The sequence below is a fragment of the Electrophorus electricus genome, chromosome 2 (assembly GCF_041902795.1).
Source record: "Electrophorus electricus isolate QZ-2024a chromosome 2, ASM4190279v1, whole genome shotgun sequence".
Taxonomy (NCBI): Eukaryota; Metazoa; Chordata; class Actinopteri; order Gymnotiformes; family Gymnotidae; genus Electrophorus; species Electrophorus electricus.
This window is the reverse complement of record NC_137498.1, coordinates 26,266,481-26,290,159: the sequence shown is the minus strand read 5'-3', so window position 1 is coordinate 26,290,159 and position 23,679 is coordinate 26,266,481. Positions and strand designations below refer to the sequence as shown.

The 23,679-nt window shown below is 37.5% G+C and overlaps 2 protein-coding genes across 6 annotated transcripts; both read right to left on the bottom strand.

The window, feature by feature from the left end:
• Window positions 1-130: 130 nt before the first annotated feature.
• Window positions 131-10,516, bottom strand: gnb3b (guanine nucleotide binding protein (G protein), beta polypeptide 3b). Of its 5 annotated transcripts, none has more exons than XM_027002321.3 (9): window positions 8,341-10,516; window positions 5,634-5,746; window positions 5,263-5,408; window positions 4,284-4,347; window positions 2,721-2,877; window positions 2,398-2,464; window positions 1,742-1,943; window positions 738-954; window positions 131-598 (listed from the first exon to the last, which is right to left on the bottom strand). In XM_027002321.3, exons 2-9 carry the CDS (start codon window positions 5,688-5,690, stop codon window positions 492-494), a joined length of 1,017 nt encoding a protein of 338 aa, XP_026858122.2. In that variant the 5' UTR covers window positions 5,691-5,746; window positions 8,341-10,516; the 3' UTR covers window positions 131-491. The 5 variants fall into 5 exon arrangements, with proteins under 5 accessions (XP_026858122.2, XP_081553046.1, XP_081553053.1 ...); XM_081696920.1 differs by lacking the exon at window positions 8,341-10,516 and adding an exon at window positions 6,962-7,439 and having other exon boundaries at window positions 5,634-6,546; XM_081696927.1 differs by lacking the exon at window positions 8,341-10,516 and adding an exon at window positions 6,962-7,439.
• Window positions 10,517-10,656: 140 nt separating this feature from the next.
• Window positions 10,657-18,854, bottom strand: zgc:174904 (uncharacterized). Its single transcript, XM_027002323.3, has 6 exons — window positions 18,618-18,854; window positions 14,978-15,103; window positions 14,059-14,238; window positions 13,262-13,425; window positions 12,155-12,270; window positions 10,657-11,214 (listed from the first exon to the last, which is right to left on the bottom strand). The coding sequence occupies exons 1-6, from the start codon at window positions 18,730-18,732 to the stop codon at window positions 11,049-11,051; spliced, it is 867 nt and encodes a 288-aa protein (XP_026858124.2). The 5' UTR covers window positions 18,733-18,854; the 3' UTR covers window positions 10,657-11,048.
• Window positions 18,855-23,679: the final 4,825 nt, after the last annotated feature.

Below are 23,679 nucleotides of genomic sequence, written 5' to 3'. Positions count from 1 at the left end.
AACTTAAAATATCTATATTTGTAAGTCAAATATTGTTTTATTACCTGAGAGATTTAACTTATTTGTTGCATTATTTGACAAATATCTAACAGTATTGTCTTCCCAAGAACAACAACAACAAAAACATTTATTTAATATATTTAGCATTTATTTATTTTTAAATATGACATCTGATATATGCTATTTTTATCATGATATGATTCATTCTGACATTTCAACTCCCATGGTAACATGCTGCATCTTCTGTAGCTTGAGAGGACATTTTTTTTATTTTTATTAAGTTGTGTTCTCCAGACATTATACGAGGAACAAAATGAGAGAAAAAAGCTTTTGTGTGAAAATCACCCCCATGCCACCATTTTTTAAAAACCTGAACCTTGACTGTTTTTTCTTTATGTCTCTCTACTTTTCTACTCCAACTTTAGTTCCAGTCTTTCTTTTTCTCTTGTTCTCTTTTGCTTGTCCTCAACTTTTTCTTCTGCTGGAGCAGCTCAGTTCCAGATCTTCAGAAAGCTATCCCATGAACCGGTGCATACACACACGCCATCCAATGGCACACCGGTGCAGCTCACCCTGTTGTCGTGGCCAGCCAGCACTCCTGAGAAAGAACACACCAATAAGGAGAAGAGATGAAGATTGAGGCCTCACATGTGAACCATTTTCTGCCTTTGCATTAGGTAACTCTCATTTTTGATCCTCCCACCCTCTCTTCCCTCTTGTCCCGCCTTGTCACTCACCGACTTTCTCGCCCTTCAACGAGTCCCATATGTTGCAGTTGAAGTTGTCATAGCCAGCAAGAATGAGGCGGCCAGACACGGACAGGGACACAGAGGTCACGCCGCTGTTCATCTGAATGTCCTCATAACTCAGCACTTCCTGGTCAGAGCGGATGTCAAAGGTCTTGCAGGTGCAGTCATCTGAGCCTGTCACAAAAGCATGTCCACTGGGGAAGTACTAAGAGGAAGATGAGGCAAGCTCAAGGTATAATTCAAAGTAGGCCAGAATCCCACACAAAATGAAATACATTCCAGTTTTTGTCATTATGGGAAAATAAGTGTTTAGGGACACTGCAAGAAGTTTTTTTTATATTGGTCATGAGTTCCAGCCATTGGTAATGCACAGTAAGGGCATATCCACAAAAATGAATTGTATAGGCTTCTCAAAGCACTTCTGAAGTGCACTCTTGCATATTTTTGGTACAAACCTAAGCCACATGTGATTGACACTGCATGACAAGTGCATCCATGAGCAGCTACTTTCTTCTGCATAGTGAGATATCACTGCTTTATGGAATAATTTTTCAGACACAAAATCTAGTGTAGAAGATTTTGTGTTTTAGTGTAGAAGTAGGCTTAATCAGTAATCAGAAAACCACCTCTAAGTGGTGTGTAAATGCAGGCTGTAATCTGCATTGTGGTATTCCTTTTGTTTGCACATGTATTTCTTCTGATGTACATCTAAATCAATTCATATTCATAATCCTTTTTAAGTATTAATGAAGAATATATGCATAAGCTATTTGTATTGCAAAACAGGCAGCAGTAACAGTGAGCTGCTCTGTGTATATTGCAGAAAGTGCCCCATAGGTGTGTGTGTTTCCTTTGATCTCTGCTACCTTCTTGCTTAGTTTGCAATTCCCCATAATGCAGAGCCAGGCCTAATCATTTACTGTCATCGTATGAACAAGACTGGACAGGATGTAATATTCTATCAGATGCAAATGCCTCGCTTGCTCACTCACAGCAATGGCATTGATGTCACTGGTATGGCCCTGAAAAGTCTGCTTGCATTTGCCATCCCTGATGTCCCACAGCTTGGCCGACGAATCACAGGCCCCAGAGATGAACGTGCTCATGTCAGAGGACAGAGCTAGACACATGCAGTCACCTACGTGATTCAGGAATACTGTCTTCTGCTTGCCAGATTCTATGTCCCACAGAATGCTGGGAGGTGATGGAGATTGGGATGGGAAAAATACAGATCATGAGGTTAAAGAGTTATTCAGTATGGTGTACTCAGCCAGGGGTGGCATGTTTTAATTGGATAAAGCAGTAAGTAGGTTTGTGAAAGTTTAGTAATATAAATTGAATTTCCATGTAGGTATATTTACTGTAGACAAATGTAAATACAGAATAATTCTAATGCAGGCTTGCAACTGACTTACTGCTAATCTTTGCAATGCACTTCAATGGGTTAATTGTACCTGAAGTAGAATAATGGGGAGATTTTTTATATATAGGTCCAATACTTTAAAAAAGTATTACAGAAAATATGTAGCCTGTTGTATATTTAGTTGACTGGGTCTATTAGTTCACTTTAAAGTGTAATTATGACATACTTTAAGAGTAAATACAACCATGGTGCATGGTAAATGTAGTACATAGCTCAATAGCTCACCAGGTGGTATCACCAGAGGAAGTAAGGACCTCACTGTCACTAAGGAACCGGACGCAGGACAGGTAACCTGCATAAATCAAAAAGAGTTGCTATCATTTTACACTAACCACTAAGTGATGTCTAGTCCATGGTAACTGTAAAATCTTTGTTAAATAGACCATGGTGATCATTTCTTCCTTTCTGAATCCACATATATCCCATCTGAACACACTATAATGGTAGGAGAGAATAACAAGCCTTTTAAATATATAGAGAGATGGGGAAAAAGGGATGATAAAAGCTATTTTGTCAAGAATAAGAAAAAATATAATTCTCCACCAGACCTGTATGTGCATCCAGTTCTTTCACAGTCTTGATAACGGGTGTCCTCATGTTGTAGATAGTGCAGATGTTGTCAAGACCACCACTGGCGACAAGGTTTCCAGATAGGGAATATCCACAGGTCATTACCCATGAGCATTTGAGGGGAACAGCATTTATCTGGATAAGCAGGACAGATATTAGTCTCACTTTGGTTTGGATTTATGTAGGAAAAGGGAGACAGAGCTTGACAGAATTTTTTATATATTTTTCACATATATATATTTTTCACACACACACACACACACACACACACACACACACACACACACACACACACACACACACACACACACACATATATATATATATATATATATATATATATATATATATATAGTATATGGGCAATTCTTCACCATATGCATAGGAATATCTTTTCACAGCAGTTATTTTCAAGCATTCAAGCACATAATTACACAATGCCACTGATTTCCACTATAATTCATAATTCATAATTTTATTCCTGCACTGAAGGGCTTTTTTCACATTTCCACACATCCTCACGTCAAGGTTCCCTGCCCTATCCACTGCTCTCATACTTAGAGTTACCTGTCCTATACAATGCTTTTATATTCACTTACCTACCCTATTAAACCCTCTCTTATTCTTTAATTCACCTGATTTGTCTACAGGTTTATTCAACAACAGACTTCTTGTAGAGCTTGTTGACTGTCTGGAGGGTTGGGCTAGTTACTTACAAATACATTCCATTATAGAGCAATGATTACTTATTTTAAAATGTATCTGTAACATAATCCAAAGGATTACTATATGAAAGTAACATAATCCAATTACTTTACATTACTTTTTGACTTGTAAATTAACATCTGTTTTGTCACATATTACAAGGCAACAAAAGACCCCCAACACCCCCAGTGTAGGAACACAGCACATGGTACATATTTGGACCCTTTAAAGAAATGCAGGCTACATTGGGAGCTGATGCTTTTGCAGTGTGACAAAAGTTCAACAGAACCATTCACTCCATTAGACCATAAAATAAAGGAAAAAAAGAAGAAAGAAAAATAGAAGTTGTAATGTAACCCTGCTAGTAACCACCATATTTTTAAACTGAACAAGTAATCTAATTACTTTTTTTTCCTGTAACTGTAACTAAATACATTTTTGTATCCTGAATATTTAGCAGGTATTCTTTTAGTACCCAGCCCTAGATGAACCAATGTTGCACATGGTGCTTTGCTCTCTAACATCATAAAAGTCAGTCAGATTTTTATCTTAATACAATCACAGACTAATAAACAGACATAGAATATAAAAGATAATTTATTATATTCAACACAGATAGTGTAATATATTGGAATCTTTGGAATGGAATCATTATTCCACAGATATGCTATGAATGTTTTACAATTAACTATTAGATTTTATGTGGAGGAAGCATCATTTAATGTATCTTTTAGTGACCTGAAAAAGTTCTAACACAGTAACGCAGTGCTCTACAAAACTAACTACAGAATAAATACAGAGCTCTCAGAAACCTGAGGGTATAATCTTGGACTCACCTTGTTTCCAGAGTGGGTATCCCATATAAGGAGTTTGCCATCCTGTGAAGCACTGACCATTAGCCTGACAACAATGGGGGGCGAGGTAGAGGAGGCTAAATAAGTGCACTAACATTGTTCCTTTTTATTGTAGTAGTTTGTGTTGGTGTTTTAATACATGAAGCAAAGTGCATACAGAGCTTTTTAATGAACATTATAGACTATATGGAAATTATTTTATATCATACCAAGTTCACACATTATAGTCCACAGTGCAGTGAGACATAATAACCGTAATTTGGCCCGTGATCAACCAGACTCAAACAATTAAGTCTTCACAACAACAGAGCATTCCTCTTGTTCTCTATGAATTTCTGTCTGTGGCTGTTTCAACCCATTAATCCCAATAATAGATCCAAAAGAACCAAGCAGTAAAGGGGATTCAAGATGGCTGCAGAGTGGTGTAGATTGCTAAAAATGAAAAAAACTGGCTTAGTACATTACAGCTTAGCTGTGGGAGATAGTTACTTGGTACATTACAGGTAGCTAGTTACAGCTCTATATGGTGGACAAGATTTCTATATTTATGTTTGTCTTTACAATAAGTTAAATAACAGCATAATAACATGCATGCATGATACATTAGGGACAAATGTGAGGAGATCCCCATACTTGAAAGATTAAAAACCTTTTTGCCTTTCACAATTTCAACCTTATGTACAATTGTTCTGACATCCCCCAGTAAGATAAGAGCATTTCTTGAAAGCTGAAGTCCATAAGAGGACACATAATTTCTAAAAAGCAACACTGATTGGTCAAGGCATTTCTCATTGTCCAGTCCTTGGTCATTGTTCCAAAAATTTATATGCATTAATTATCCATTATGCACATGATATGCACATTAATTGCCTTAGGACATGTGACACAGATTATCATCATGCTATTAATTACAGCACTATTTGTGACAGAAAATACCTCAATGACTAAATAATACTCTCACCTACTGTCTGTAGCCCAGTGCAGAGCATAGATTTTAGCCAGGTGGCCTTTCAGTGTCCTCCGGGTCTTAGGCTGTATGGTGGGTGTTGGGGACACCCCAGCAGCAGCAGTGGCCAAGTCTGTATCATGGGCTGTTTTGCGAGCCACCTGGAAGATGAGGTATGAATTACAATTGATGCACAAATGGCACTGGAGATGTAATGGTAGCTGAACATAAATATATGTTCTGTCTTCTGCTGGATCTCTTTTCTATGTAACCTCTAGTTTGGAGATTTTACTTCTGTAATTTCCAGATTACACAACACACAAGCAAAGAGGGTGCACATGAAGTAAATGTCTGTAGTAAATGTTTGCATCTTTCATTTGTCTGACTTCAATCTGTGTCTTCAGGGCCTCAGCCTCCTTTTTTATCTTGTCCATTTCAGCCATGGCAGTAGATATGGGTTGTTACCGTTGAAAACAGATGGAGACAAGGAGCAGGTGACCTGGCCATTGGGACAACAACAACAGACAGAAACAAATTTAAAAATATTGAATTATGGCAGAGACCATTAGGAAGGATGCCAAGGTTCTGCGGTTTAAAAGAAAATTTGAAAACAGTAAAACAGTAAAAACAGTAAAAACATGCTGGTCTCTTAGGTGTTTTCTAAACAAAACGATGAAGCATCAGTGAATCACTGTGAAAGCTCTATTTTTAATGCTAATGATTAGTTTTGGATTAGGGATGATGGTTAAGGATGATCAAAATGTTCAACATTCATCTTGAGCCAATTTTGATAAAAACAGCATAATAAATAATATATAAGAACAGTAATCTGATTCTTTTTCTTATATGTGTAACGTGTGCCTGAGTGCCAAAGGGCGTGGAGCAGGACGCACAGACTCTCTCGATCTGTGAGACATTTAATAACACAAAACACCAATCACAACGGGGCACTGACATGTAACAAACACTGTGCACAGTCACGCAGACTATATGAACATCGACGATGGCTAGCATTAACAATTACTGACATTAACATTAACACGAGTTAGACTAACATTTACGAATGCTACGTTTAAATACTACTACACAAACAACACACTGCACACATTGACAAGGATTTATATATATATATAGACAAGACCACGTGCAGGTGTGTGCAGGCGTGGCTACAAACACAGATTCTCCCACTGCACGTGGCGGGCCAAACCCCGTGGCTCGCAGGAGGCGAGCGTTCCGTGACAATATCCTAGAACATTACAGAAGATGTCTCCCCAAAAGAAAGTGGCCATTTTGTAGGATCTGAACAAGAAATGATTTTAAAAGTTTGGTTTTCACAGTTCACAATTCGTTAACAAAGAATTTCTAATTCAATTTGTATGATCTGTTTTTCACAGCTATACAGCATCTCAGTGACTAGAGTCTTGCTCTAAATGTCTTTAATTAATATTCACATATTTATGTGCTGAAACTGTATTCATAATATATACCCTTTTGCAGCAATAGTCAAGCATTCAGAGCATTTTTCTTAGTTTCTTTTTTTTCACAGCCTGAATTACAACAACTTCATTGTTCTTTACTATTATATATTACGTATTCACCAATACATATAATAGACAAAAACAACCTTATACCCAGACCTCCTAAACAAAAAATAAGTATAAAATTGTTACACTTACACCATTTGAAAGACACTTAGCAGCGAACAGACACTTACCTGGGGAACAAATTTAATAGTATACATATGCTCCGTTACCTCATGACATTGATGTTGTTAGTACAGTGCTCTAGCCATTCTAATATGTAAGCTATGGGAACACTATGAAATTCAGTATTTAAAGACATACTCTCTTTATTTTAAGAGCAGGAAGTGGGATGAAAAGAGAAGTGGCCAGGAAGGTGGTCTCAGTCCCAGCAGAAGCTTTCAAATCCAATCTCCTTTCATCCAATTACAGACTGCTCTTTGCTGCTGAATGGAGAGTAGGGGTGTGTGAGGTCACAGGAAAATTTGGAGAAACTGATAGTGAGGTATTGACCAGATGTAGAAGTATGTAGGAAACTCCAAATACTCTTGAAATCTTAGATAAAACCATAAGGATGTTCTTATAATGAGAACACAATGGTGAGCATCATGCTTGGGAGATAGAGATGTAGACAGAGTTGTTCACAGGTAAATTCGATAGTTTTATTATTGAAAGGACAGTCCAAGACCCCCCCCCCCACCCACCCACCACCACCACCTAAAAAAAAGGCAAAGGTTGCTAACAAAATAACAGTTGATCCAGGCAGAAATACCAAATAAAGGGCAAGCAGTAAGGCCAAAACCAGGGAGGCAGGCATAAGTCATAACAGAGCACAAAACAAATAAAAATACAAAGTGAATGGCTCAGAAACATAAGGGTAGGCAAAATGAGACTTTGCAAAGACAAAGAAGTAGGACATTACATATATAGGGAGAGACAAGTGGAATAACAAGACACAGTTGCAACTGAGAATCAAGGTACAGGGAATAAACAGGAGGATTATGGGGAATGTAATTCACAGGAGGCTGGGCTGAGGCTGAAGGTGAGGCAGTAAGGGTTGAGCTTGCAATGGTTACCTCAGGAAGCTCTAAGTATATCAAAGAGGTAAGTTAATTAATAGTTTAAATGAAATGGAGATGTTACATGGATGCCAACCTCATAATAATTCACAAAAGACAAGCCATGAAAATTTATAAAAGGTTATGGGTAAAGGTTGATTCAGTTGTTGTAGCTTTCTGACAACTTTAGTTATATGAAATCCACCAAAACTGATTTGTTATTTTTTGTGAGTTTAGGTTGCTGCAATAAGGTTAAATGAAATCACTAAAACATTCCTTTTCTACTGCAATTCATAGTCACATTGCAAGCCTGCCCCTGCTGAAGCCAGGCTAGCATAAACCAGGCCAATGACATACAATGAAATACCAAATTATGATGGGAGCCTTTTTGCTTAGTTTCTTACTAAACCAACTTCACCAGCTGAAGGTCACCAATGAGACCTTCTACCTACTACCATGATAAACTTTCACTAAATGCCAAAGGAGGATTTTCCAAAAGCTCATAAGTCACTCACCTTAACTATTTTTTGCTTTTCCCCCCACAAGTCCTCTATGCCCCACTTTGCATTTGAAGCTTCTCTTCTCTCCTTTGCTGTCTTCGTCTCATGCGTTCTCACAAGAGACTTGTCACAACATACCAATGAAAAACTCTCCTTCTTTTTCCCTTTCTCCAGAGACAAACAGATGAGGATTGGGAGGGATGAAGGAGATCAAGGATGAACGGATAAGACTAAAGATGGAAACAGAGAGAGAGAGTCACACACACAGTAGGAGAACAAGAGGGAGAGAGAGAGGAGGAGAGTGGAAGAGGGCAGAGAGAGCAGGTAAACTGATTGCTGTAAGAAATCAGTCTATGGGGTCAACTTTAAGGAGTCTAGGACAGCAAAGCAATGGCCCATGAAGCCTCTGGTGAGGAAAGGAGGCATAGACCATCCTGAGGAAAAGATTCCCAGGCAAGAAACTCCTAATGAGAAATTCTTAGTTATTTCAGAAACTCAATGAGGCCACAGTCTTGGCACTGCATGTTTTATATTAGAGTACCACCACTAATGGGTAATGTGGAAATTAGCTTTTAATACCACATTTTAGGCAAAAGTCCATTCATTACTCCTCACTGTAACAAGCAAGCTCATTTTGTGAGACAAGCAATGTGGCAAAACAGAAATGAGATGAGGCGTAGGGATGATAATCAGTGAAACCAGATAAATTATATGATTAGGAGAACTACGTGTGTGGTGTGGTTGGTAATAAGGTAGGATGGTATGGGATGGATTGGAGGGGCATTGTAATTTAACATCAAGGTTGAGGCCTCTGCATTAGTTTGTCAGATCTAATGTGTTGATCTCACTTAAGCAGGATCTATTTGGATTTCCAGAGAATCAGCAATCCCTTTAAGGAATTAAAGCAGGTGAATCTATGTGTGCGTCACTAATGAAAAGGAGTCAAAGAGAGGTTGGAAGGAGAAAACTGTTAACGCAAAGTTGTTGATATGCCTACCACATAACACCACACACACCTCATTTAAATGTTGTTCTTCAAAAGACAACAAAAAACAGGATCATCAAGGGAATTTCTTGATGTGCAAACTCTGGCAGTTATTTGAGACATATATTTTGAGTGATTTTACAGAGCTATAACCCAGGGCAGTGTTAAATACAAAAAGACTAGACCTAGAATGTGCCTTGGTGGCTAGAGACTAATGTTGGCAAAATTACCACTTTAGCACAAATATTTCTTAGTGGTTTCATGGTGATAGTTAGACAGCTGTATTAATTTACATACACAGCATTCAACACACATAATTGCCTACTCCTTAAACAAATCCTGTAGTATGCTTTGAATAACTATCTAAATGAGTCTAGTTTCCCATTTTGACAGTTTTCATTAGGAATAACAAGGCAAAATGAACTATCACTGATAATGTGATTTGACTTTGCAGTTCCAGCTTTTTATAAAGGACTATGATATTTGCATGACAATTTCCATGGTTAAGAAGAATTGTGGATGCAATGTAATGTTTTGATGTTTTCTAACACTTCACATGTTTATTTTGTTAAGGATTATTTCAGTGATTTTTAACTCAAAAACATCTGTCATCTGCAGTTTATTGTCTAGCATAGTCTACCACCTGCAGTGAATGTATATTAAACACAGACAATAAATGTAACTAACTTAGAAAAAACATAAAAAACCTGTTGACTGGAAACATTCTTATAATGAAACTTAAGTATACACTAAGATTACAGTGGAAGAAATGCTGGAGTAAGCAATGAGGCAAAGCCAATGCTTGTAATGCATAAATGCTTTTTCAATCCTCATTACTCTGTCATGTCCTCTTAATAAAGATTCTCTTTGATCTGCAGTGTAAACAAGCCAAGTTTGAGTAATCTTCTCACCAACACTCCTGCCAGGGCACGGCATTATCTAAGAATGTAAAATCCCTACTAACTAATATCTACTAATATAGCTGGGCATACAGTCTCAAAGCTAATGCAGTGAACAAAAGTTTCAGCAGAACTACTAGTATCTCTAAGTAACACCATCAGATATTCAGAAATAACTTCACAATGAGCCATGGTGGTGTAGTACCCTCTTCCTATAATCCAGTCCAACAGTGGCAGGGCAGTGTTCTTACTGGTGACTTCTGCTGTGACATCAGGGAGGTGGGAAATGAGAGCACTCTCATAAGAGGACACAGCTTGCAAAAATCAACTGAATGATTTAGGAAGCTGATTCAGCAACTAATACTGGAATATCCTTTAACCTTGTGTGATAGTATGCAAGTCTCATGCAAGGACATTTTGGAATTGGGCTTCACTGTGTCCTGTGTCTCAGGAGCATGTTAACTGTTGTTTATTAGTAGCCAATGACAAAACATTTTTACAGAAGCATAAACACTACCAAGGACCCAGGTTAGTGAAGTCTATTTAGTGTTGAAGTAAAGTCCTGAAACAGAGTTTTGAGAAATTTTGGCCTTAAGCCTAAAAGATAATGTATCTAAAGTGTTTATACCAATGTACATAAGGAGCACAGCATATCAGGATATGGTAAAATGAAAAATATCTTCAACGCTGCCCTCTACTGACATAAATTTGCATTATAATGCCATATGCTTAGAGGACATAAAACTTGGACTTGCCCCCCAAGAGGGAGTAAGAACTCAACACTACACATTTTCTTTTTAAACTTGGAAAAATAAAAAAGCAGCGTCCTCCACTGCTGGCTATCTGGAAGTTGACTCCGTCTTCTTCTCGCAGATCCATGGCAAGGACATGTAGCATGGTGCGTCGTACCAGCTCTTGGTTGCCACACGGGTCAGAACTTCAGTCTTCACTATGTAACCACAATCTTCATTAATATGGTTGTTTGGTTCCCCCTCCTCCCAGAAACTATAGTAGCAAATGACAAGAAAGCATGTGTTATTAAATGGGAGTTGTGATCTCTTACAAGGCTTAGCCAAGGCTAAGTGTTATGGCAAAGATATTTGCATTAAAGCACAGCAGCAGTTGAGTACTAGACTGCAAAGTTAGTAGGAATGGTAACAGAGGGTTGGACTACACGTTTGTCAGTTACACGCAATCGCTGTTCGAAGAATATTTCAGTGCCAGATTGAATGCTAAATGCCAGATAGTTATTAAATGACTGTTTTGTGAATAAAAGCCTTAAATTACTTGATATTCATTACTGCCAAGAATAAACAGCTGGAAGTGTGCTAAGTCAAAGTGGTGGACTAATGTGGAGAAAAATACTGTAATTTTGGCTCACTCGTTGAGGATGCTGAGGATGATATATTAATGCAATTTTGTACTGATAGAGATTCATGAAAAACACTATAGATGAATACATAGTTACCCCTCTCTACAATACCTACCACAAAAACATTCAACATTTGCCTGCATTTTACAACTGCCAAAATGTGTCATTAGAAAGTCCTGCATAGGAAAGGACACTTTGAGTATAATGTTATAAATCAACAAAACGAAAACAGGAGTGGTGGAACAGCACTGCACAGTTTAGTGTTTCCTGACCTCTAGCACTCCTAATTCAACTCATTGGTTATCAATCCCTTTCAGTGCAGTCCTAAGTGGACATAGCCTGAGTGGACATAGCCTAAGCCTTGATAACCCTTCCCCAACCCCCCTCCAAGACAAGCATTGTCCACCACAGAGTTTTTCTTAAAGTATAACTTTAAATCATAAATGAAATGAAGCAAAATAAAAAGGTGACCAGGATATAAATAGTATTAAATTGTTGGATTGGACACACTGAAGAAATATTTTTGACCTTCAAAGATCCATAAACAGACTGGATTTGTATAGTCTTGCTCACCCTCCAACCAGTTTGGTTCCATCTACCCAGTACCAGTCCCCCTCCAACTTTTCATCACTTATCCCAAACCAATAAGAATTCCAGTGACCGCGTGGTAGCAGGTTCCATAGAAAGGTCTGGGATCAGACATGGGAGAAAAACAAGTAAAACTGCATGTCATTGCAACAGTTAATGAAATATTTAGTGACACACACAAAGCATGTGATAAGCACCGTTGAGCAAAAGCAGAACCTTACTGAAACATTACTGCAGAGGGTCTGTCTTTCAACATCTGCAGATTATGAACTATTTTGAGCACAGCATTTGGTTGAAAACAACATTGTGAAATTGCTTGGTCACTAGACCAGTGCTGACAGCAAATTTGGTCTTGCAGAACAAATATTTATTCTGTTGAAACTGTGCCCTTGTTCCCTTGTATAAGGTTGTAAATACATGAATATTAAAAGTCAGTTCAAGACAAAAGAGGGGAAAAAATGTAATCATATTATAGTATGATGTCACAATTATCAACGTTCCTTAGCTACTCAATGAAAATAATTGTGAAAATAATAAAAATAAAATTTCTTTTTTAGTATATTATATGAAGTGTAGCCTTTAGAGTAGGAGAATACATTGTAAAGGTATCAGGATAAAATGATTGCATTGTGTCCTGAGCTTTATGTATGAATGTCTTTGATGAGTTTTTAATACCCATGCTCACATTATTGCACATTCCCCAAAAAAAAAAAAAGAATGTTACATGTCTCCAAAGGCAAATGCAGCAAAGGAATGTGCTGAGCTGTGTTTGCACCGGAGGCCGTTTTTTTTTTTTTTTTTAAAGGTGTAGCTGAAAACACATGAAAGTCTGATAATTAAGCATAGTGCAAGTTAAACATAATGACTTTTAATTAAGAAAGCTCATGACTAGCAGAGCTTGTCCTGCAGCTGACTGCATGTCTAAACAGGTCACTAGTTCTCTTGCTCTAGTTCTCGTGGCTGGGGTCTTTGAAAAAGGCTGCTGCTGATCAGGTGACAGCTTCTTTCCTTCCCTGCTTTTTCTTCACCTAGTGCTCTCGCTGGTGTTTGAAGCTGTATCTGCCCTTCTGCTATTCTTGTCATTCTTCTCACCTGCTCCTCAGCTGTGTGGATGATGGCGAGGTGGCCTCCTTTATTCTTGCAGTACTTCTGACTCTCTCTCCAGCTCATACTGAAGACGGAGATGAAGTAGCAACTCCCATTGAAATAGAGCCAATTTTCAGCGCACCGCACTGGTTCTGGAGTTAGGGTGGCCTCTGAACAGGGAGAGAGGGGGAAAGATGCAGAGAGGGAGAGAGAAAGAGAATGAAGTTTTACGAAAGGATTTCCTTGATTTCTTAATAATTCTGTGTGTCACTGCATTGTATAATGGTTCTCAAACAAGCTCAGTTGACAAAATTCAAACCACAAGTGACATATTCTGATACTGTAACCATTTGCCATCAGGTGACACTGAGCTATTAGAGTGATGGTAAATGTAATTTATCAGAGTAATAATATCAAAGTAATGATATCTTTATATTATAAATGTAATTCGTCCAATTTCTGAGCCTATTACAAAGCAGGAGTACAATATTTCAAATTATATTTGAACAAATTTTCATATCAGTCTAAAATTGATTAAAGCGCTGCAATAAGTGCAATGAAGGCATTTTATTACTCTTCAGTATTAGAAATTCATTGTATAATTTTGATATCTGAAGATATATCAGTGAAGTGTTTTGGCAATTAGATTGCATAATGGGTTTGTTCACATAATTTGTGAACTAAACTCCACAGTGTTTTTCATACTAATAACTGTAAATGTAACCATCAAATCCAGTACAAACTGACAGAGGATGTACACACATCTACACACACTCAAACACACCCATACACACAGCACTAACCCAGCTGCTGAATCTTGGACTTTAGTTCATCAATTTCTTGTATCAGTTCCTTATTTTCTTTCTTCAGTGTTTTTTTCTCTTCAGTTAGGGCAGTCACATTAGGGCAGGCCTTCTGCATCATTGAGGATAAGGAGGAATTCTGGGAAACTTGGTCTTTACTTTCAGCTCTACTGCTATTCTCTATAAATGACAGGAAAAAAACAACAATGCAACAAAGCATGCAGATCTTAAAAATGACTCATTAGGAAAACACAAAGTTTGCAATATGTTTGCTCAGATAGATTATAACAAGAAGTCATAATAATATCTTAATTATATAACAGCACTGATGCAATCATCTTTGCTATCAAACCCTGACAAAAACAGAAACACATGCAATCCTAAGACACTTCTCTTAATAATAAGCCCTAACTTTTTGCAGTCTCCTGTGCATTATCATCCTTAATGCTAGTGCCTTAACTGTAAATAAAGACATCTGATGAGGAATGCTTGGTGAAGACATTTGAGGCCAAATTTGTCCTCCCATGTGGAGAAAAACAAGTTAATCAGTTCTTTGTAATGAACCCAGACTTCTGAACCCTACTGCTAACCACATAACAATCAGAAAATGGAATCCATGGAGGCACCCAGGTAAGTCCCGATTAATGGCACTATTTCCATTTGCCAAATCTCTAGAGGGAAAAGAACAACAAACCGTCATCTTATGTAACAAGGTAAGTACGCTTAAAGGATAGCACATGCTTATTATGTGCAGACTGTGGGAAGTAATAGCGAGTTGGAAAAGGTCATTTCAGTTTACCATGGGGACACCTTGTGAAATGATAAACAATCTTAACAAGTGCTCACTAGTGCAAATATAACATGCAAACCACCCAAAAAGAAATGTACAGGAGCATGAGAGGAATTCAGTTGCACTCACGGTGTACACTCATCGCTACCAACACCATGAGCAAAATGAGGCAGAAGGCAGTGAGGCACATTGTAGCCACACGATATGGTCCTGGATGAGTCTGCTGCTGAACTGCTGTCAGTGAATTTGCCAACACTGTGGACAAAGAGAGATAAGATAAGAGAGGATGTACAGTGAGCAAAGTCAAAAATACAAACAAGTCTCTGGAATTAGAGATACAAATTCAGATAACTCTATGGTTGAAAAAAAAAAGACTATGGCTGATGTTGGACATCAATATGTAATTAATTCAATGCAAATTAACACAGATCTAAAAGAACAACACAGCAGTTCCAGGTTTGAACCTTTATCTTTTCGGTGAAATCACAGGGCTGATGTGACATGTTTTGCTTGCTGCAGGTATTATGGAAGAAGTTGTTGAAAACAACTCTTAAACAGAATTGCAACACCCTGATGGGAGAAATATTTTGGTGGGACTGCCAAAAAGGCACTAACCAGTTAGTTGCCTTATTGGAAGGAATGATAGAGAGCCAGCAGCATATCAGATGATGACCACCTAGACATTTCAGATGAGAAATCAGGCACACCTACAAGTAAATATTTGCCTTGATATTTCTGTGCTTATAGAGGAGCAATATGTAATTTTTCTAATGATTATTCTTCACGTCATGAAACATCCATTATACTGACACCTGGTGCCCTGGATGTTTCAGAGATTCTGTTTTAAATCTATTTTAAATATGGCTGCTTCCATGTGGGGGACCCAATCTATGAAGATTCATTCATCAAACAGATTCATTCGGTTTGAACTGGCAATTTGATTCTTCCTTTCATGGGAACTGTGCTTTAGAGAAAAAATGTAAAAATAATAATCACTTTCATAAATAGTGTTTGCTAATTTTTGCTTGCTCCTTTAAACTTTATAAATAGGTATTTATGTCCAAGAATTGGGCTATGTCAGTTTTTTTCTACCACTATGCACTTATTTATAACGGTAGTACATGATTTTCTTACTGCTTCTTCCAAATGAGCGTTAAATGTTTCAGACACATTTTATCTTTATAGGCAAACACCCCATGCGCTTTGAAATTAATGACAAAATATTTGAACTGATGCATTAAGATATATTAAAGCACCTGCTAGGTTTTGAAGTTCATGCAGTGAAAGTGTTTTTAAAAAAAACAATTACACAAAGACCAAAATTAAACATTTTGATGTTTAAAATTAAGAATATTTGATGTTATAGCAATTTGCTAACTAACAGCTATTCAAAGTCTTAGCTCATGCTAATCCAATCAATCCAGTAACTGAAATCAATATTTTACCACATTTTTTCTTAGTTTCTCACACTTATCACACTAAAAAATAAATGTTTCACAGAATAAACAGAGAAAAATCAGCACACGAATCACTTATGTTATTAAGCATTATAGTTACAATTAGACATTTAAACTGCATTTTCAGCATATGTCATTCTGTATTGATTATTTTGGCTGGATGTTTCAGAGATTCTGTTTTAAATCTATTTTAAATATGGCTGCCTCCATGTGGGGGACCCAATCTATGAAGATTCATTCATCAAACAGATTCATTCGGTTTGAACTGGCAATTTGATTCTTCCTTTCATGGGAACTGTGCTTTAGAGAAAAAAATGTAAAAATAATAATCACTTTCATAAATAGTGTTTGCTAATTTTTGCTTGCTCCTTTAAACTTTATAAATAGGTATTTATGTCCAAGAATTGGGCTATGTCAGTTTTTTTCTACCACTATGCACTTATTTATAACGGTAGTACATGATTTTCTTACTGCTTCTTCCAAATGAGCGTTAAATGTTTCAGACACATTTTATCTTTATAGGCAAACACCCCATGCGCTTTGAAATTAATGACAAAATATTTGAACTGATGCATTAAGATATATTAAAGCACCTGCTAGGTTTTGAAGTTCATGCAGTGAAAGTGTTTTTAAAAAAAACAATTACACAAAGACCAAAATTAAACATTTTGATGTTTAAAATTAAGAATATTTGATGTTATAGCAATTTGCTAAGTAACAGCTATTCAAAGTCTTAGCTCATGCTAATCCAATCAATCCAGTAACTGAAATCAATATTTTACCACATTTTTTCTTAGTTTCTCACACTTATCACACTAAAAAATAAATGTTTCACAGAATAAACAGAGAAAAATCAGCACACGAATCACTTATGTTATTAAGCATTATAGTTACAATTAGACATTTAAACTGCATTTTCAGCATATGTCATTCTGTATTGATTATTTTGGCTGGATGTTTCAGAGATTCTGTTTTAAATCTATTTTAAATATGGCTGCCTCCATGTGGGGGACCCAATCTATGAAGATTCATTCATCAAACAGATTCATTCGGTTTGAACTGGCAATTTGATTCTTCCTTTCATGGGAACTGTGCTTTAGAGAAAAAAATGTAAAAATAATAATCACTTTCATAAATAGTGTTTGCTAATTTTTGCTTGCTCCTTTAAACTTTATAAATAGTTAAACTTTATAGTTACAATTAGACATTTAAACTGCATTTTCAGCATATGTCATTCTGTATTGATTATTTTGGCTTCAGAAACCTGCAGAAGCAGCCATGAAGTTGAAGGGAGAAAGATATGAAGCAGCGTGTTTCAAATGTCATGGCCAAATTGAGTGAACTATACACCTGTAATTTAGATAAAAAGCATTAAACTAAAGTTAAACCTGCCTTCTAGGAAGTTTAAATTACAACCTCAAATACCCTAGAATCATGTAGAATTACCTGAAAATTAGATCATTTAAATAAAGATTAGACTAAATCAAGGAGTTTTGAGTTATTCATTAAACTTCATCCCCGTCCAAAAAACCTCACATAACAGTAAGAGCAACATACTTATTAGATGCTGAATAATGACCAAATACAAAAGTAGCACATATAATGCACACAACCTTCTCCAGAACACTTAGTGCCCTATTTTTCAGTGTTTACCCCAGGTTTATTTGTTCAGTATGTCATGTTAGAAAAGCCTACAAAATGTTTGTGCAAGTTCAGGGTGTGGAGACCCAACTAGCACTCTGGGGCACAGTTCAGCCTGAGCTATCCTGAGTAGATGTCCAGTTCAAGCTGTGTCCTGCCATATAAATATAATAATATAAATATTTGCCTAGTGCAGTTTACATTTCAAACCTCCTCAAGCAACAGCTGAGGTGCAACTGTAATCACTTTTCTACTAACTGTCATTAGGCTTGGATCACCAAATTAATAACTTTGCTGAGATATTTGTTCTGAATTAAGAGCACAAACATTATTGTTTACTCATTTCCTGATATAAAGCTGTAATATAGAATACAGAAATGTGAAATGTTAACAACTTTAAATTATTTTTAAATAAACCATATTCATGGTACACTCATGCTCTCAGAACTACATCAGTGGTGCCAGAACTTATAAATAAATTAAAAAGCTATAAATATATCTGTCATGAGTGATTTTATTGAAACTTGGGTAACATAAGAAGAAACCAGTTGGAGATTCAATGTTTTCTGACTCACTACTGCAAACTTTCAAACAGACCACATATGCATATTGTACAAACAGAAGTGTTAAAAAACAGACATAAAGCAGTAAAAGAAGTGACATTGTCTTACCAGGTTGTGGATCTCTACTGTGTAGAATATTGCCAGTGTTTTCTTCATCAACACTTCCGTCAATAAGCTTTGTATACATCCCCTCGCATGCTAGGGAACCTGCTTCTGTAGACATGACTGTCAAAGTTATAAAAAAATGAGAGAATCTATTGCCCAGTGGTTGATATCAATGTCCTTGGCTTTAGTTGTAGCACAGCTGAAGACAGTCTACGGCACTGTCAAAGTTCTGTTTAGAAGGGTAAAGAGAAACGTATTTAGAGGATGAACATAGGGGTGGAGTGATTGAGTAGACATGCAGGACAAGAAATCCAATAGCTACTCTAAACATTTTATAGCAACCACCGCTTAATCAAGATAAATGAATTTGTGAAAATAATTTTTGTACAGGGTAGTTGATGGGTGTGCTTCTTTTTATTTCAGTGGTAATGAACCTCAGTATTAAGCTTATTTCAAACATACAACTATTAAACTACATAAACATAAAACTACATAAGGAACTATTTTAAAATCATTCAATTTCAGGGTGATTTACTTCCTCAGTTATATTTGGGCAAAGCAAAATTTCTGAATATTTAAGTCAATTTAAATATGCTTTACAGTTTATTGCTGAGCTTAAACACATTATAGTCAGGCAATCCTCAAAAACTGTGATTGTCTTTATGAAAATTGGAGATTCACATTACTGTATTAAGAATAAACCCTGTATTGGTGTATTAAGAATAATACACCAATAATACACCAATTACATTAATAATAATTAATGTAATGTTATGTAATTAACAATAATAATAATTAACTGCAATTAATTAGTAATTAATTATTATTATTAATTAAGAATTTACCATATAGCAATTAAGAAATTCCATATTGGTATATTAAAAATAGATATAGTTTAGAATAAACTATACAACAAAACAGAAACGATATTTATTTATTAGAATATCGTTTATTAGAAACAATAAGGGACTACATAATACATAAAGTCTTCTGATGACACAGCACATTTAATAAAATAAACAAATATAGATATACCTAAATGTCTGGATATCTTTCTCCAGATACTTTCCTATAAAGTTTCATGTGTGACAGTGTGTTGACTAAACATGTTATACTTTTGAGCTTCATGCCCATGCCTATCCAAATTTCATATTTATGAGGTTGCTTGTGTCTGAAAAACAAGGTATATATAATGAACAAGACTAAAATTTGCTTTATATGCTTACTTATGCATTCTAAATGCTTTATTTGTGCCATGTGCCTGGAAGTATATCTTAATACCACCTTATGTTTATGTTTTTTTACTTGAATACATGTGTGGTTTGTATGAAGTGTTGTTCATGTTCTTAAGACTAATCAGCTCACAGACAGCAGATAAAAATCTGCTGCAATATTCAGCCAACTGGATCACCATTCAACTGAGTGCTTCCACACTCTCTTCACATCTTGACATTATAAAGAAGTGTTACTAAACATACTGTTCTGTCTTCTTGCAGAACAGTTATTACAGTCATTTAAAAAAGTGCTTACCATGTAGATTGAGATGCAACCCTGAGCATGTGGAAATGAGACATCTTCCATTTCAGTACATGATGCACATGTCATGAGGAAAAGTTCCTTATTATTTCCCCTTCTTTTGTTCCTGACTAAGCCTTTTTTTTTTTTTCTTGATTATGCTTAATAAACAAGTGAGTAGGGGTAGTCAATAACCTATGTATACTGATGCTTAATTATTTTAATTATTTTCCTGTAACCTGTGGTGGCCCGAGTGCCGCAGGGCAAGGGGCAGGACACACAGACTCCACCGACTAGGATAAACATTTATTTACATTTAACATTTTTTTTTGGCAGAGGCAAGAAGAGAATAACCAGACTTATCTGAGCTGATAGAAAGGCAACAGTAACTCTAATAACTGCTCATTACAATCAGGAAGAGCAACTCTGAATGCATCTATAAGCATGTTTGAATCAGATGAGCTACAGCAGCAGAAGATCATACCCAGTGCCACTCCTGCCAGCTAAGAACAGACAACTAAGGCTACATTTGGCATGGACTTATCAAAATTGAACAACAGAAAATTGGAAAAACATTACCTGGTCTGATGAGTCTTGATTTCTCTTGCAACATTTCAAGTTTCAAGTTTGGTTTATTCGTCACATACATAGTCAAACACAGTATAACTCGCAGTGAAATGGTTGAGAGTGCTCTGTCCAAACTGAGGAAAAGAAAACAGGGGTGCAAAGAGAAATATAGATATTCTATGTATGTACAAAAATTTTAACAATGTATGTACAATATATGTATATTATGATTATATACACAATGTACAATGTATATGGTTGTGTATATATGTACACAATGTACAGAATGTACAGATCCATTTTGTAGAATAACATATTTACAGTTGTTGTGTTACAAGGTAATTGAATATATATATATATATATATATATATATATATATATATATATATATATATATATATATATATATATATATATATACACACACAGTTATACAGTTATGTTACATGGTGGTGGTGGTCCCCACAGTTTATCAGTTTCCCTGATTCAGGGCCCGAATGGCCTGTGGGAAGAAGCTCCTGTTCAGTCTCTCTGTCTTGGTCTTCAGGGAGCGAAAGCGCCTCCCTGACCTCAACAGACAGAAGAGTCTATTGTTGGGATGGGTGGGGTCCTTCACAATCCTCCTGGCCTTGGTCTGGCACCGCTTGTAGTAGTTGGTCTGCAGGTCAGGAAGTTCCGTGTGAGTGATGCGCTCTGCTGAAGGCACTACCCTTTGGAGTGCTTGTCTGTCCTGCTTGGTGCTATTCCCAAACCAGACTGTGATGTTCCCCAGGAGGATGCTCTCGAGAGTGCAGGTGTAGAAGTTCCGCAGTACCTTGGAGGGCAGTTTGAAGTCTCTTAGGCATCTGAGGTGGTAAAGACGCTGACGAGCCTTTTTTGCCAGGGAGTTGGTATGGTGGGACCAGGACAGGTCCTGAGAGATGTGAACACCAAGGTACCTGAAACTATCTACTCTCTCCACCGTGGTTCCACTGATCCTCACAGGTTGGTAGTGCTGCTCCTGCTTCTTGCTGCAATCCAGCTCCTTTGTCTTACTGAAGTTTAGGAGGCGATTATTTTCCTGGTACCAGTTTTCCAGGTGTTTAATCTCCTCCAGGTAGGCCCTCTCGTCGTTGTCCGAGATCAGACCCATGACAACGGTGTCGTCAGCAAACTTGACAATGATGGTGGAGCTGGAAGTGGCTGGGCAGTCGTGGGTGTACAGTGAGTAGAGCAGGGGGCTTAGCACACAACCCTGAGGAGCTCCAGTGCTGAGGGTGAGGGTGGATGAGGCGCAGTTGCCCACCCGTACTGATTGTGGTCTGTTTGTTAGGAAATTGGAGATCCAGTCACACAGGGATGTATGCAGTCCTAGATCCCCCAACTTAGTAGTGAGTAGGGAGGGGATGATAGTGTTAAATTCTGGACTGTAGTCGACAAACAGCATTTTAACATAATTTCCCCTCCCTTCGTCCAGGTGAGTCAGTGTAGTGTGGAGCAGATGTGCAATTGCATCGTCAGTGGAGCAGTTGTGGTGGTATGCAAACTGCAGTGGGTCCATGGAGGCTGGCAGTGAAGATGTGATGAAGTCTCTGACTAGCTTTTCAAAGCACTTCATCACGACTGATGTGAGGGCAACAGGGCGGTAGTCATTGAGGTCGGAGGGTTGAGGTTTATTCGGGATGGGGATGATGGTGGATCGCTTGAAGCTGGACGGGACGATACCGAGCGTCAGGGAGAGATTGAAGATGTCGGTGAATACCGGGGCTAGCTGATCTGCGCAGGCTTTGAGGACCCTCCCACAGCTACTGTCTGGTCCCATCGCCTTCCTGGTATTCACCCTTTTAAACACTCTCCTCACGTCACTCTCCGTGATGATGAGAGGGCGCTGTTCTATGGTGGGCCCTGCGCATGTGCCATTGGCTACGCCGATAGTACGCATTTGGGTGGTAGGGTCAGGATTTGGTGTAAACAATATGAAAATATGGACCTATTTGTCAAATATGGGATTTGACATGGTGTTCCTTTTGCTGTTGCTATGTTGGTATCTGTAAAGGATGGGTTATTTCCTTCTGCACCAGTGATGGCTGCGCATTTGCCCAACTCCAATATGCTACAGGACTTGGATGGTTATTTATCGCATCTAGAGCCAAAAAAGTGTTCTGATAAGTCTTTAAGTACTTGATATCATTGTTTGTTTTCTGATAGTTCATGATATCAATGTAGGAGATCATCCTCCAGTTAAGCAACATGTGTATCGAGTTATTCCAGTTAGGCGTGCATGTATGCAAGCCGAAGTGCGATACTTGGTAGAGAATGGATTTGCCGTTCTGAGCTCCAGTCTTTGTGAGTTTGTCATGCATCCTTATACCTAAGCCTGATGGTACTTCACATTTTTGCATGGACTACCACAAAGTAAATGCTGTTACTCGATCGGATACTTTCCTTTTGCCATGAGAAGAAGCTTGTATAGACAACATAGGTTCAGCTCGGTATGTGAGTAAATTCGACCTGTTGAAAGGTTATTGGCAGGTTCCTTTGACATCACGTGCTTCTGATATTTCTGCTTTGGTTACGCTGAACTCTCAATACATTGTCATGGCATGAAAAAATGCGCCTGCTATGTTTCAGTGAATAATGAATCGCGTATTGCTTGAGATATCCAAGTGTGAGGCTTATTTGGATGATGCCATTGTACATTCAGCAACCTGGTCTGAACACTTAGTTCACTTTTTTTAGGTATGGTTGGGTACTGTTGAGGTTTTTGTCGCAATTTTGCTTCAGTGGTATTTCCCCTTACAAATTTGTTTAAGAAATCCTCTGAATTGGTTCGGTCTCCAGAATGCCAACATGCGTTTGAGTCTGTAAAGGCCTTGCTTTGTTGCAGTCCTGTGCTTGCTGCTACAAATTTTGAGCACCATTTTAAATTAGAGGTGGATGCTAGTAATATTGGTGCAGGTGCTGTGTTGTTGCAAGATGATGATTCAGGAATGGTCTATCCAG

What these genes read in the sequence shown, in the direction of transcription:
- gnb3b (XM_027002321.3), bottom strand. Translation starts at nt 5,690, where the DNA reads ATGGCTGAAATGGACAAGATAAAAAAGGAGGCTGAGGCCCTGAAGACA. An exon ending in AGAACTGGATGCACATACAG is followed by an intron (nt 2,465 to 2,720) that starts GTCTGGTGGAGA and finishes TGATTTATGCAG; the next exon opens with GTTACCTGTCCTGCGTCCGG. An exon ending in GTGACATCAATGCCATTGCT is followed by an intron (nt 955 to 1,741) that starts GTGAGTGAGCAA and finishes TCTTCCTCTTAG; the next exon opens with TACTTCCCCAGTGGACATGC.
- zgc:174904 (XM_027002323.3), bottom strand. Translation starts at nt 18,732, where the DNA reads ATGTCTACAGAAGCAGGTTCCCTAGCATGCGAGGGGATGTATACAAAG. An exon ending in GGTAGCGATGAGTGTACACC is followed by an intron (nt 14,239 to 14,977) that starts GTGAGTGCAACT and finishes TGTCATTTATAG; the next exon opens with AGAATAGCAGTAGAGCTGAA. An exon ending in GTCCAAGATTCAGCAGCTGG is followed by an intron (nt 13,426 to 14,058) that starts GTTAGTGCTGTG and finishes CTCCCTGTTCAG; the next exon opens with AGGCCACCCTAACTCCAGAA.